Source organism: Scaptodrosophila lebanonensis, unplaced genomic scaffold (assembly GCF_003285725.1).
Source record: "Scaptodrosophila lebanonensis strain 11010-0011.00,11010-0021.00 unplaced genomic scaffold, SlebRS2 tig00000024-arrow-pilon, whole genome shotgun sequence".
NCBI classification, from domain to species: domain Eukaryota; kingdom Metazoa; phylum Arthropoda; class Insecta; order Diptera; family Drosophilidae; genus Scaptodrosophila; species Scaptodrosophila lebanonensis.
Genome location: NW_022060538.1, coordinates 4,677,872 through 4,690,983, shown reverse-complemented (window position 1 = coordinate 4,690,983; position 13,112 = coordinate 4,677,872). Strand labels below are relative to the sequence as shown.

At 38.7% G+C, this 13,112-nt stretch overlaps 2 protein-coding genes across 7 annotated transcripts in view; both read left to right on the top strand.

Annotated features, from left to right (window-relative positions):
- LOC115621853 (ABC transporter G family member 23) overlaps positions 1-1,396 on the top strand; it is a 79,615-nt gene extending 78,219 nt beyond the window's left edge. For 3 of the 6 annotated variants that reach the window (XM_030515665.1, XM_030515667.1, XM_030515671.1), the window contains 4 exons: positions 104-552; positions 620-680; positions 749-1,080; positions 1,164-1,396. In XM_030515665.1, coding sequence (XP_030371525.1) covers positions 104-552; positions 620-680; positions 749-1,080; positions 1,164-1,338 — 1,017 coding nt within the window. In that variant the 3' untranslated portion in view covers positions 1,339-1,396. The remainder of the gene's footprint in view (positions 1-103; positions 553-619; positions 681-748; positions 1,081-1,163) is intronic. The other 3 variants (XM_030515670.1, XM_030515668.1, XM_030515669.1) reach the window with 1 other exon arrangement.
- A 1,493-nt stretch (positions 1,397-2,889) lies between these two features.
- The window catches only part of LOC115621948, a 59,721-nt gene continuing 49,498 nt past the window's right edge, over positions 2,890-13,112 (top strand). Inside the window, exons 1-6 of the mRNA XM_030515795.1 lie at positions 2,890-3,049; positions 3,313-3,570; positions 3,642-3,858; positions 4,102-4,231; positions 8,759-9,481; positions 10,561-11,127. Of these exons, the coding sequence (XP_030371655.1) occupies positions 2,982-3,049; positions 3,313-3,570; positions 3,642-3,858; positions 4,102-4,231; positions 8,759-9,481; positions 10,561-11,127 (1,963 nt within the window). The 5' untranslated portion in view covers positions 2,890-2,981. The remainder of the gene's footprint in view (positions 3,050-3,312; positions 3,571-3,641; positions 3,859-4,101; positions 4,232-8,758; positions 9,482-10,560; positions 11,128-13,112) is intronic.

Genomic DNA, 13,112 nt, shown 5'->3' with positions numbered 1-13,112 from the left:
TACACGAGTAAATCTGTATTCAATATTCAAAGATAAATTAATAAATTAAAATATGGAGCATATTCTCAGATTCTTTCTTACTCTTATAAATTATAAATTACAGAAAACGTGCTACTGGGAAGACGGTTGTCACTTCAATAACCTGGGCTGTCGGTATTTGAATCATTTAAATAGCAGTGTTGTCAAAACATACTATACGGATCTAGAGGACGCGAAGGCAGCGGTAAGGCGAGGTAAGGCCTGGGGAGCGCTATATATATCGGAGAACTTTACGGATGCTTTCACGGCACGTGCTGCGCTGGGTCGCGACTCTGATGAAGAGACCATCGAACAGTCCGAAGTGAAGGTGTGGCTGGATATGTCCAATCAGCAAATCGGAGTAATGCTCAATCGGGACATTCAACTGGCGTACCGTGACTTTGCAATGGGCATGCTGGGGCAGTGCGGCAACAATCCGAAACTGGGCGATGTACCCATACAGTTCAGGGACCCCATCTACGGCACTATGAATCCCTCGTTTACCGATTTCGTGGCACCTGGTGTGATATTGACGTAAGTTATTGTCACGAGGGCTGTGCAATTTGCATGTCCATTATGATAATTTTTTATTGTTTTATAGCATTGTCTTCTTCTTGGCGGTTGCTTTGACGTCATCGGCTCTGATTATTGAACGCACTGAGGTGGGTAGTGGAAGCAGTGAAGGCCATTGGGGGCGTGCATGGACTTAATTGGCTTTAATTCTTTACAGGGTTTGCTCGATCGCTCTTGGGTGGCTGGCGTCTCGCCAGGCGAGATCCTCTTCTCGCATGTCATCACACAATTTGTGGTCATGTGTGGACAGACAGCCCTGGTGCTCGTCTTCATGCTGGTGGTCTTCGGTGTGACCAATAATGGCGATCTTTTCTGGGTGATTGTGCTGACGCTGCTGCAAGGAATGTGCGGCATGTGCTTCGGTTTCCTCATCTCCTCCATCTGCGAACTAGAACGCAACGCTATTCAGCTAGCCCTGGGGTCATTTTATCCAACGCTGCTGTTGTCTGGTGTTATTTGGCCCATCGAGGGTATGCCTGTGGTCCTGAGGTGAGCCCTTAGATTTGCATATACATATATATGTACATATTTAATTGTTATAATTGGTGACTAACCTGTCTCTTCCTACCCAGATACATTTCGCTGTGCCTGCCTCTAACGATGGCCACATCTTCGCTGCGTTCGATTCTGACACGTGGCTGGTCGATACTCCAGTGGGACGTCTATATTGGCTATCTAAGCACCCTCGCCTGGATCCTGGGCTTCCTGGTGCTGACGTTGCTGGTGCTGCGCTCCAAGCGCGGTTAAATGCGAAAAACGCGACAGCAACTGTAACTTAAATTTATAAAGCTTAATTTTATGTGTATTTTAATTTGCTGTTTAGACTAGGCTCAGTTTAGTCGTCACCATCGCCCTTTATCCACTCTTTAACCTAGTAGTGAATAAGGTGACTAAGGTCCTTGCGAGTTTTTGTAGCTGGTAGTGCATTTTCCTTTGGCTTTACTACTTACTATATTTCTCCCTCGACTTGAACTCATTGCTAATTCTGCAGTCCCTCTTCTACTTGCCCCTTCCCCTATCGAATGTCATAAATTATTTAAGCACACATGCTATTTTCCCAATGTTTTCCCATGTATTTTCAATAATATACTTGTAAGTTTTGCACCCTTTCGTAGCGTAAATTTTAAGGTATAGGTACTTTAATAAATTGTTGTAAATATTTTGTACTGTGCTGCGCTTAATTAATGCGCAAGCGAAATCACAAAAACTTATAATGAAACATAAATTACAAATTAGTGGCGCAATTACCCGTCCATTTGTTTGCAATCCCTTTCAACACTTTGCTGCTTCCTTCTCTACAACAAAAACGAATATGAAGAAAAAAGAAAATGGGCAATTTTTCAAAGCACTCAACAATTAATTTTATATATTTTTCAATGGACTGTGATTGTTTTGTTTTAATACTTCACGCGAATTCACTTAGGGCATACTTGAAAGTAAAAAAAAAACAAAAACATAAATAAAATGGTGGGTTTTTTTAGTAGAGTTAAGTAGCCTAAAACATTATTGTATGGGTTTAAGTTTTTTAAGTTAAAACGTAATTATATACAAACAATAATGTTATGCACCACACAAATAGAAATAATATGCAAAAGACATATCGATTTCACAACGAAACAAAAAATGACAAAAACAAAAACAACGAACAAATGACACAACGTTCTACTTTAAGCATGAATTGAAATCATTTTGTGAATGCAATTATGTAAAACTATAAATAAAAACTAAATAAAATTTTATGACTGCTTTTCATTCCATAAACAAACGGAGCTGTTAACCAATTTAAATTATTTTATTATTTGACGCTGTTACCTATACATTTTAATGAGAATTTTGTAAGTTAACAAAAAAAATAATACTTGAACAAAGAAATTTTGATTGTGAAATAATGTAGTTTTATTAACATTAACTAACAATGAAAACAAAAATTGTACATTTGTCTTGATACATTATCAAGTTTCCAAATTGAAAATATTTTTAAAGAAAACTTTAGTCCGTTTGGAAATATCTTAAGATATTGCCTATATAGAAAGCTACAGAAATTTTGGCCCGGAACTCTAATAAGAGTGACTAAATGCTGTAGAATATTATTGGCAATATTATTGGCTTGTTAAAATAGAGATAACACTTTTAAATCGCATGCGCCATTTGAATGAGGCGCTTTGCCTACTAGTTCGCAGCGAACAGCTGTGATGAACCAATGCATTAGCTCCGTCGCAGGTGTGGCAGCACTTACTTGCAGTGCTGCCAAATGCGTGAAAAAAACACATGTTGACTACGTAGAATAATAACAAAGAAGTTTGGGGAATATATTTGTGCGAAAACAGGCTATTTCGTGGATTTGAGGCTAAACAAAATGTGATACTGCCTACACTAAATAAGGCCTAAACATGGATAAATCCAGTGTTTATGAAAAATTCACTGGCTATGTGGAACAACTGCGCAACACGGAATGCAGGTACGTTCATGCAAACACCCACATCAACACATATATATACATATGTATGTACATATGTAAATACGAGTGTGTTTGTTTACGGGGGCTACGGGTGACCGGCAACAGTTTGCAAAGCCACAAGGTAGACCTTGAAGTGCCCATTTGTGGAATATTGGTAAACTGTAAATGCCAATGGGACAATAATCATTGAAGTAGTTGCCGGCATTGCAGATACCGGCAATAAAAATGACAAATATTTTTACATTTCCTTCCAATCCCCACAGCCAGAAGCAGAAGATTGGCTGCTTTCAGCACATTGCGGAGTGCATCATGTCACCAGCAATGGCGGGGCACATCAACTATTCCGCCCATTGTGGCACTGCCACCAATGTGTTATTGCTGTTCTGTGAGGATCTGGATTCGGTGGTGCGCATGAGTGCCGAAGAGAACCTAAACAAAATATTTCGTGCTTTGGAGAAGACGCGTGTCAGTCGAATCCTTATGGATTTGTATGGCGAGATCAAACGTAATGGAAATCAACGGTAGGCAGATGGAGGAGCACACCTATTTATTCAGAAATGTCACCCACTCACCTTTATGTTTCCTTTTACAGATCGTTGCGCATCTGCTTGAATCTGTTCTCGTACTATGCACCACAAATCAAAGAGAAGCATATAAAGTGGTACGCTGTGCGCCTCTTGCAATGCATGTCCATCATTTCGCAGCGCAAGGAGACGCTGCTACAGGAGACGCTCTGTGATTTTGTCAAGCACTTTGGCCGCTATGTGCAGCAAGGACTGAACGACAGCGAAACGTGCAAAATATTCGAGGTAAGTCATACTCCACCCAAATTCCAAATTATGCCCTTTTTGTTTCGTGTCAAAAAGAGGGCATCTTTTATTAAAGAAGTGACTGCTTTGTGCAAATGGTTACAAGTGCCTGGGTCTAACCCTTCATTACTGCATCTGAGCAGTGAGAAGCACGTAATTAGTGTCCGAGCTGGTCTGCGTGACCGCAATTCGCCCGAGTTGTGTACTCAAGTATCTTATACTTTCCCCTCTTTCCCGTTACAGATATTCCTATCCAATGTAAGTGCCGATTGTGCTGTCAAACGTCGCTGCTCTGCCCAGAATTGCATCAGTTTGATTGAGCATGCGCGCAATAAGAGTCTGATGGCCAAACATGGACTGAACAAAATAATTGGTAAGCAGCATCCCAAATGCACAATATCAACCAATTCAGCCGGATATGAAACTTGGTCGATTTTCGCATATTCGAATATTCGCATTCCACGCGCGTTGCGAGCTCCATGAATTGTTAATGCAGCTGTCGGCTGCGGCATTTGTTTGTGTTTAGAGATGCTTTTATTGTTGTTGCTCCATTCGGCCACCAATCACTCGTTCTCTCTTAGCCTGTCAGACTATTGTTCTGTAAACTAATCCCTGCGTCAGTTGTAAATGCATTTTTGTTTTCCCATTGACGCATTTTCATGGCGCCAGGCAAAAAGCGCTTAATTTTCATCAATAATGAAAGTTGTGTTTAAAAAGCGTGTAACGGTTTTCATAGCAACACAAAATCCACACACACACTATGCAATTGTAGTTGTTGTTGTTTGGAACCACTGCCACTGTGGCACTAAAATATTTTTTAATATTCTAAAAAGCCACAAATCCATGGAATATATAAAGCTGTGCAGTAAGGGCGTGACAGACGGAGGCAGTAAAGAGAATCAAGCAGGAAAAAAATGCAATCACAGTCAGTCAGCAGTTCGTTTTTAGTCCGTCTGTCCGCGCATCATTCTGGCAGTCTCTGTGGCTGTTTGGTTGCCACAACAAAACGAAACTCAACTATGAGTTTATATAAATTATATTTTTCTATTGCAAATGCATTCGAGTGCAAGAGTGTGTGTGTGTGTGTATGTGTCTGACTGTTGTATACATGCATTCATACATACAAATGTATATGTTACAGATATTTTTTATGAATTTATTTCGATTTTTCACAGAGCAAACCTTTTTTGCTTTGCCATTGCTCGCCTGGCTGGCAAACGCAATAACTGCAATGCAAACAAAAGTCATAGAGCACCAGCAACAGAAACAACAACAATTGCAATAAAAACAATAGCAACAAACTCGGTTATATTGTAAAAATGCCTAAAAATTGCAACACAAATCATTTTTTATTGAATTTTCATGAAAATTTTATTGGCAAACACTGCACAAAAGGTAAATGCACCTTAGTTAGACATATCGCATTTTTATTGTTGCCTGGCAAATGTAAAATGATTCATAAAATAAATATATACTAGTACATACATACAAACTAGCATGCACATTTTTATGACCGAATTTAAAAAACACACATTCTTTCATGGACTTCCGAATTTCGAGTTGCAATTTTGGAATACGAATTGTTTTGGTAGAATCCACAAATGTAAACAAATAATTTGCATACTGATTTGTCAAATTGCACAAGTATGCAGAAAAACAAAGAAGCTTTTTATACCAAAATCTAATTTTCTGTAACAAGGATTCTATTTAGAATCAAATTATAACTTTGAAATGTAGATTGTTTTTATATATCCAAAATACTGACGTTTCTATTAGTTTTCGTGTAAAAAATGATATCCTGGCTAACAATCCCAATTGTCATTTGGGTTCTCCCAAACATAAAGCCTTCCCTGCTGCTCACTTTACATCTCGTCAACATGTTCAGTTCTTCTCTCAGTTGCAGAGCTTAAGCAATTATGCAGGTTCAGTCTGGTCTGCACTCAAGTTCAAGTATGCGCCCACCTTAGCACAATGCAAACCAAAATTCAACGCATATACTACTTACTTACACAGTCTGTCACCTCTTTCATGGCACCTTAGTCCCACTTGTTTGCTCAACATGGAACAACTGGCAAACACAATGTGCTGTGCCCAAGTCTGTGCCCTCAACAGAAGCGGCAGCAGACGAAATAAAATTTATGCACTTGGACAGTTGCTCGCAATAATTCATGCGAAATGAAATCAGATATGGTATTCATGTTCATATAGCCTTAAAAAGGATAATCAACGCTGTAAACAAATGCGCAACAGTAACAAAAAAATGTGAAATTTATGTTGACAGCTATAACAAGCCATCCAGCCAGCCATTACTTGCTCCTTCTGCATAATGCTGTAGTGGCAAGGATTTGATCGGTCAGAAGCCGGCACCATATATACATAAATGGACTCGCGATCAATTAAATTAGTCATGCAACTGCGTCAGCTCTGATAAACTATATTTGCAGGTTGCCAATTAGTATATTGACAGAACATATGATTAACATTGCTTAAAAGCATGTGTAAATGCAATTGGCTTTCTCTACGACAGCCAGATATAAAGATTTAAGTAAATTTTTGAGAAATTATTTTAGGAATCAGCGTTAATTTTGCATTTTATTAGGTTTGTGAATCATAAAACAAATTACACCTAATTCTGTTTTTACACGGTCTTTTTTTAAACGGTTTTGATTTAACACGGTTTGAAAATTAAAAATTCTATAAATTTTATTTATAAACAATTTTATTCCATTTAGCACGAGTAAAAACAAAAACTTGACTTCACAAAAGAGCTGAAGCGTACAAATAAACAATTTTAATTCATCAACAATAATAGACAAAGTGAATTGAATTTCTTTTTATTTGCTGTGTTTGTTAAGTGCTTACAGATCGGAGTGGGTTGCAGTTATTTCTTGCCTTATGCCATTTACATTAAATACCTGGCAAGCTTCATCAACAATTAATTGCTGCTTTGGAAGTGCCTAACCTCAGCACCGTTCCCCCAGTATTCGTTAGGCCACCATCTCTGGCAGAAAACGCCTGTTGAGCAACGATGCCGAAAGTTTTAGCGCGCTGTGAAAGAAAACTTCTTGTGGTTTTTGCTGCAATTAATTGATACATGTGAACAGAGCAGGGAAGTTTTGCACGCTAGACTGGTAAAGTCATTCGGTATCTGGGAGCAAAATAAGTGCCGGAGACAGAGATGAAGATGTGGAGACATAGGCTAAGCGCAGTCGCTGGTTCCACTTGTCTTGGGTGCTAGCCAGGCCACAACAGACCTTGTAAAAAGTTGTGCCCATACTCGAAGTTAGCTTTATTTGGATGCGGCTGAAGTGTTTTTAGTTCTGCGCAGCCCCCAAGCAAAATGAAAACTAATTGAGTAACAAAGTTGCAACATGGCGTTTGTGATTGGTGGCGTATACGTAATAAAATGGACAAATAGGCAAAGACAACAGCACATTGCAGCATCCTGTAGCGCGGCCTACTAGCTTCCCTTATAGAAGAATTCATACAAATATCTGTGTGTGTGTGTTGCGTATGTATGCATGTGTGTGTGTGTGTTGGGCACACTCCAGTCTTCTCTATAAATATAACATGAAAAGTTTTCAACGAGATAAATTTAATTGGTGGCAATTTGTTGGCAAATATTTTAGCAGAAAGCAGCGTATGAGAAAAAGTTGATAAAGAAATATTAACTGCTATTGGTTCTAGGTAGAAGTATTTGTAGCTGTATGTGAGTGTGTGTATCTGTGTTCCTGGTATATCGACATTCGTGTGCGGGCCACGTTTTATTATTGAGTAAATTGAAATTGGTAACGCACGCTGTGCAAAAGTTTTAAGTGTGTTTTTAATTTGTTGCAATGCCTGCAAAAGTGGCCTCTTCCCTGACTTTTTATAAGTAAGGTCTGTGCAAAAGTAAAGTTAATGTCGTGTTTGGTTTTATATATAATATAATTGAATTGTTCGAAATGCATACATATTTTGAAGATCTAAGCTCCGTTTTAAGAACACCCTTGAACTTGATCCACTTTTCCTTACTACATTTTTCAAAATTTGATTTGAATAACCTCAACTCGGGTGCCCCTACTATGAAGCACCACAAACCTTTGTGTATTGTGTGATAAAAAAATTGTTGTTCATTGTATGTATGTTCATGTAAAGGGTGTAGACTGTGCAGTAAGAGTTGATCCAAAGCAGCTAACAAAAGGCCACATAATTCCCGTAATTCTTGGAATTTTGAACTAAAATTTGGTAGTCACATTAGGTTAGTGATTATATATCCGTATACCTAGTTATATTATGATACAATGATCGGAAAAAAACAACAAACACGCATAAGGCACGATTCTGATGTAAATGTTAATGTATGTATGCATGCATGGAATATTTTATATTTAATTTAGTTAATAAATTAAATTAATTTAGTTAATTAATTTAATTACATTAATTAATTATTAATTGATTTAATTAATTTCTTTTTGTGGGGTGGTACAGGGTATTTAAGAGTTGAGCCTGCTCGACTTTATCATTCCTTTCTTGTTTTATATATCTGCCATAGAACCACTCGGTTAAAAAAAAACTCATAGTAGAATAATTTGATTGCTTTTAAAGAGATTTTAATAGATTTTGAAATTTTAGAACTATATATAGCGCTTCCCTATAACCTGAAATTTATATCAAAACGGTTCACTATATTATATACCAGTAGCTGCTACCGAAAAAATAGGTACAAAAAGAAATTTAAGAACCAAAAATGTTGTTGTGAAAAATAGGTTCATATAAAAATAACAAATAATCTATTACATCAATGAACATTTTAGCTGTTACAGACCTTATTAGCGTGCCACCACAAGAACAGCAGCCATAGAAAAAGCAGTGATTATTAGAACCCCTCTTTCTTACTCTTCTTCCATTTTTATTCCAGATCTACTGCTAACCGATCAGCAAACAAATGCCGTGCTTGGTGCATTGGGTCTGCTCCGATTGTTACTTCCACAACTCATACGAGGCTATAGTGCTGATTACAATGATGATGGCGACTCCTTGGCCAGCGGAGCGAAGCAAAGAAGTACAACAACATCAGCTGCGGGAGCAGGAGAAGGAGCAACAACTGCGCCGGATTGCCGGAAAATTATTGAAATTTATGATTATTGTTTGCACCTGCTGAGCACGCAGCATACAGCGAATCACGCCATTATAAATGCCGCACTGGAGACCATCAATGCCATACTTCAGACACTGGACGCCACTCCATGGCTGGGCAAGGACGAGAGTTTGGCGCAAAGTTTACGGGAACTTTTATGCAATCAACAATTGCAGCATACTGAGTATTTGCGACGAAGGAAATCATTAAAAAATCAAATATTCCAATTGAAAAATTTCGAAGTGGCAACGATAAGGAGTCAACAACAACAACATTCACAACAACAACAACTGCAGCAGCAGTCAGCAACTGCAGGCCAAATGCAAATGCAGAAAAATTCAAATGCAAAGCTACAGCAACATCAGCAGCAAGAGTGTCAACACCAGCAGCAACAGCAACAACAACAACAAAGTGGCAATATCTCGTGGCATGCCGTGGGAATTAATGCCGTGTCTGATGAGGCTCGGAAAGATGATGCTGCTTCGGGTGGTGCTGCTGATGAAGGTAAAGTAAATAATAGAACAAGCCGGAACGGGAGTGCCCTGTATTAATATTAGTATTAGTACTTGTGTGCGTGTGTGTGTGTGTGTGTGTGTGTGTGTGTATGTGTGCAATGTGCATGGATGTGCGGTTGGGTGTGTGTTGGCGTAGCAGTCATGCGGAAATATGACATGCTGACAAGCAGACCTGGGGACAGACAGACAGACAGCGAATAGACCAAGACCGACAGCTTCAGCGGCAGCGCACAAATCAAGAAAATTGAGCAATTGAGCAAGTTCAGGCACTGACACAGTCATATAAACACAAATTCAAACACAAACACAATGCACACATGAAAATTATTAGTGCATGCTTTTTGGCGACTTCTCCCCAGCATCTCACCGTGGAACGAATTGGCGATCTAGCTGAATTGATCTGACAAATTTAATTTTAATTTGAAAAACCTAAAGATCACACGAAAGTATATAAGCCATTTAGATGAAAAGCTCTTAACAAAAAGAACAATTGAATAATAATGAAAAATTAAATTCGAACTTATTCTGCACGAAAAGATTCAACCCTAGTGCTTGAAAGAGCTTCACAATAATAAGTTACTAGTGACGGAAGAAGGGATAAACGCTGGCCGATCTACTTGGAAATTGGATCTGACACTTAAAATGGACGTTGAAAGATATTTGCCAAATATTTGTTTTCGAGTAGTTGTTGCATAATATTTTATATGAAGTCTTAATACTAGATTCAACATATATATGTCCTTGAAATAATTCTCGAATATACATTAATCGCACTTCCAATACTTTAAGTGCATCCATGCTTCGCCTAAAAGAAAATTTCACAAAATTGTTGCCACTGTAGTAGGGACTTTTTCCTGACTTAGTTAAGAATTCTTTCCACTGTTGCGAGTAGCTTATGAAATGGGGTCAGGCCGAATTTGCATTGTGGGTGTGCCAGCGTTTGTACAAATATTTACACAAATTGTAACGCTGCTCATATTATGCCAACTTTCTACGACCCTCCCCACCCTTCAGTTACTTGCTCTCTATCTCACGCTACCCCCACTGCTTCCCTTCTTATCATAACAGGCAAAAAAAGTACACACAAGCATTTTAGAAATGCCGCACGCAGCATCAGCGAATGCGTTGATGATGATGATGGTGATGACGATGAGGAAGAGGAAGACGAAGATGAAGATGTGGAACTGTTGGGCGCCGACGAGTGCGATGACTTTACAACGCTGTCGCAACTAAATGAACCACAACAGACACTGTCAACGGCAGTGACATTGCTGACAACAAAAGTCGACGTCGCCGCGACTGATAAACTGATTGATGCAGCCACGGAGCAGGAGAATGTGAATGTGGATGTGGATGCTGAGGTCCTGCTGCCTAAACCGCAAGCCGTGCAGCATCAGTCCTCGCTGCAGAATCTGTTAGCAAGCGATGACAAATCACAACATTTGAGTGACATCGACAATGAATCCTTCAACAGCATCGATTTCGATGCGGAAATCACAATTGCTGGTGGGCCCAATATTGTTAGCGGGGAAAGGACAGCGGAGTGGGAAACTTCAAACGCGACTAGCGGTGGCAGTGCCGATTCCACTGCAATTGGAACATTCTTCAATAATTTATTGTCGCACTCAAATGCAGGTGAGTTGGAACTCAGACATCGGTTTATGCCTAAATTAAACTTCCATGTTTGTTTGCTATTGTTCTGACAAATATTTCATTATGCATTTCAAAGCAAAACCAAAAACTATGGAGTGAGCAATTCGATTTTATTGCATTTCATGGTTTGCCGCAAGCTCTACCGGCTCTACAATTTGAATACTCTCCACACAAAGGGTAGTAGGGTATTACATATCGTTTCGTTGTATTCCATTAAAAAATAGAAAGTCGTGAGAAAAATGTTTTTGATCAGGCCTTTCAATCGACTCACTATGAACACAAGGAGTATAAAGCCGAAAGCCCTAAAGTATAAACGAATAAAGGTTTTAATACAGTCCCCCCCTTAAGTTTCACTTCTTTACAGCTCCTTCATTCAGATTACGATGCACATTAACTCCAAGCTAAATATACCCAGGCTTATTCAAAAACATTATACTTGTACTTATGTATCGTCCGCTAATTTGAAATTACTCAAATTTCTGATGTAAAAGAATTTTAACAATATGCATTTATTTATAAGTTTTGTATCATTTAGTATTTATTCTATTTGATGTTTTTGTTTTATGATTTTATGCGGTTACAGAGTGTACAAGATGCGACCACTCGTCTTTTTAGCATTCGGAGTTTTTATTACTATTTGTTTTTTGTGCAATTTCGCCGCATTTATTTGCAATATTTGGGCATGGCAATCAAATTGTTTACATAATTGCCGCAACAGCAGGAGCGGCAGGAGCAGGACTGGCAGCAGCAGGCAAACCATTCGCATCTCACAGAGCACGCAGTTGTAAAATTTGCCGAGCGAATCCTCTGGCTGTAGTCGAGGGCAAATAATTTTGCATGTTGCCGCTGCCTTTTGCCAATTGCACTTGCAATTTAATGAAGCGTAATTGTTGCTGCTGTTGTTGTTGTTATTGTTGTCGTTGGCGTTGTTGACTCCGTCCGTAGAGGGACTAGCATTCAAATGAAATTAGGCACTGAAGTTGTACTTGCCATCGTCGTTGCATGCATCATTTGTCGCTTCATTGCCTGTGCCGCTTGAAACTTTTCGTGCGCTTTTGTCTAGTCTGTTGACATGACTGCAACAACAACAGCTGTCTATAGACAACAATGCGCAGAGAGAGCCAAGTGAGGAGGTGAGGAGGCGTGGGGGCACAGACAAGTGGGGCATATTTGCCATTTTCCATTTGCTTTTAATGCTATTTGCAAATTCATTGAATTTTCATTGACGATCCTGACGTGTGCACATGTTGCTGCAGTTTATCTCATCGCATCGCCCCTCCTTTGTTTATTTAGTTGTTGAATAAATGATTTTTTATTGAATGATAAATTGCACAACAATCGGTTGTGCAAATATTTAGCCTATAAGCAGGGAACACATTTCCCCCCACGTCAAATCAGAAGGCAGAGCTTAAGGGCAGCCTCAAAATGGCGAACAAATAGACAGCATAAGATGCGCGTATGCTGTGAGTTATAAACAAAGGAAACGTAACGAACAAAGCCGGAAGTACTAATTAAGCGAATAAGCTGTGGGCGTGTGTCTGTTTGCCTGTAGCTGTGGACCACAGTAACAAATAAAAAACCAACAATGAAGTCAACGAAAATAAAGTCAGGGACAGGCAACCGCAGAATACCCTAAGTATTTATACTTGAGCACTATCAGTCCATTCTAAGCGTACTTTAAAACAAAACGAAAGTGTATTTATGCTTTAGATAACGTGCTTTAATTATCAATTTAAACACAAATCAAAATCGATCATGCTTTCTAACAAATCTTAAATCAAATGTTTAATCAATAAATATTTAAAATCGCATTCATTGAAAATAAAAATTTATAAGAATTGTAATCTAAGTATCTGTTGGCAAAAGATCAAAACCCCAGTGTACATGAAAAATATCTACGAATCAAAATATTTAAAAAAAAAACAAAATATGTGTAATATATTCGTGATAAAAGAATAATTTTTGAG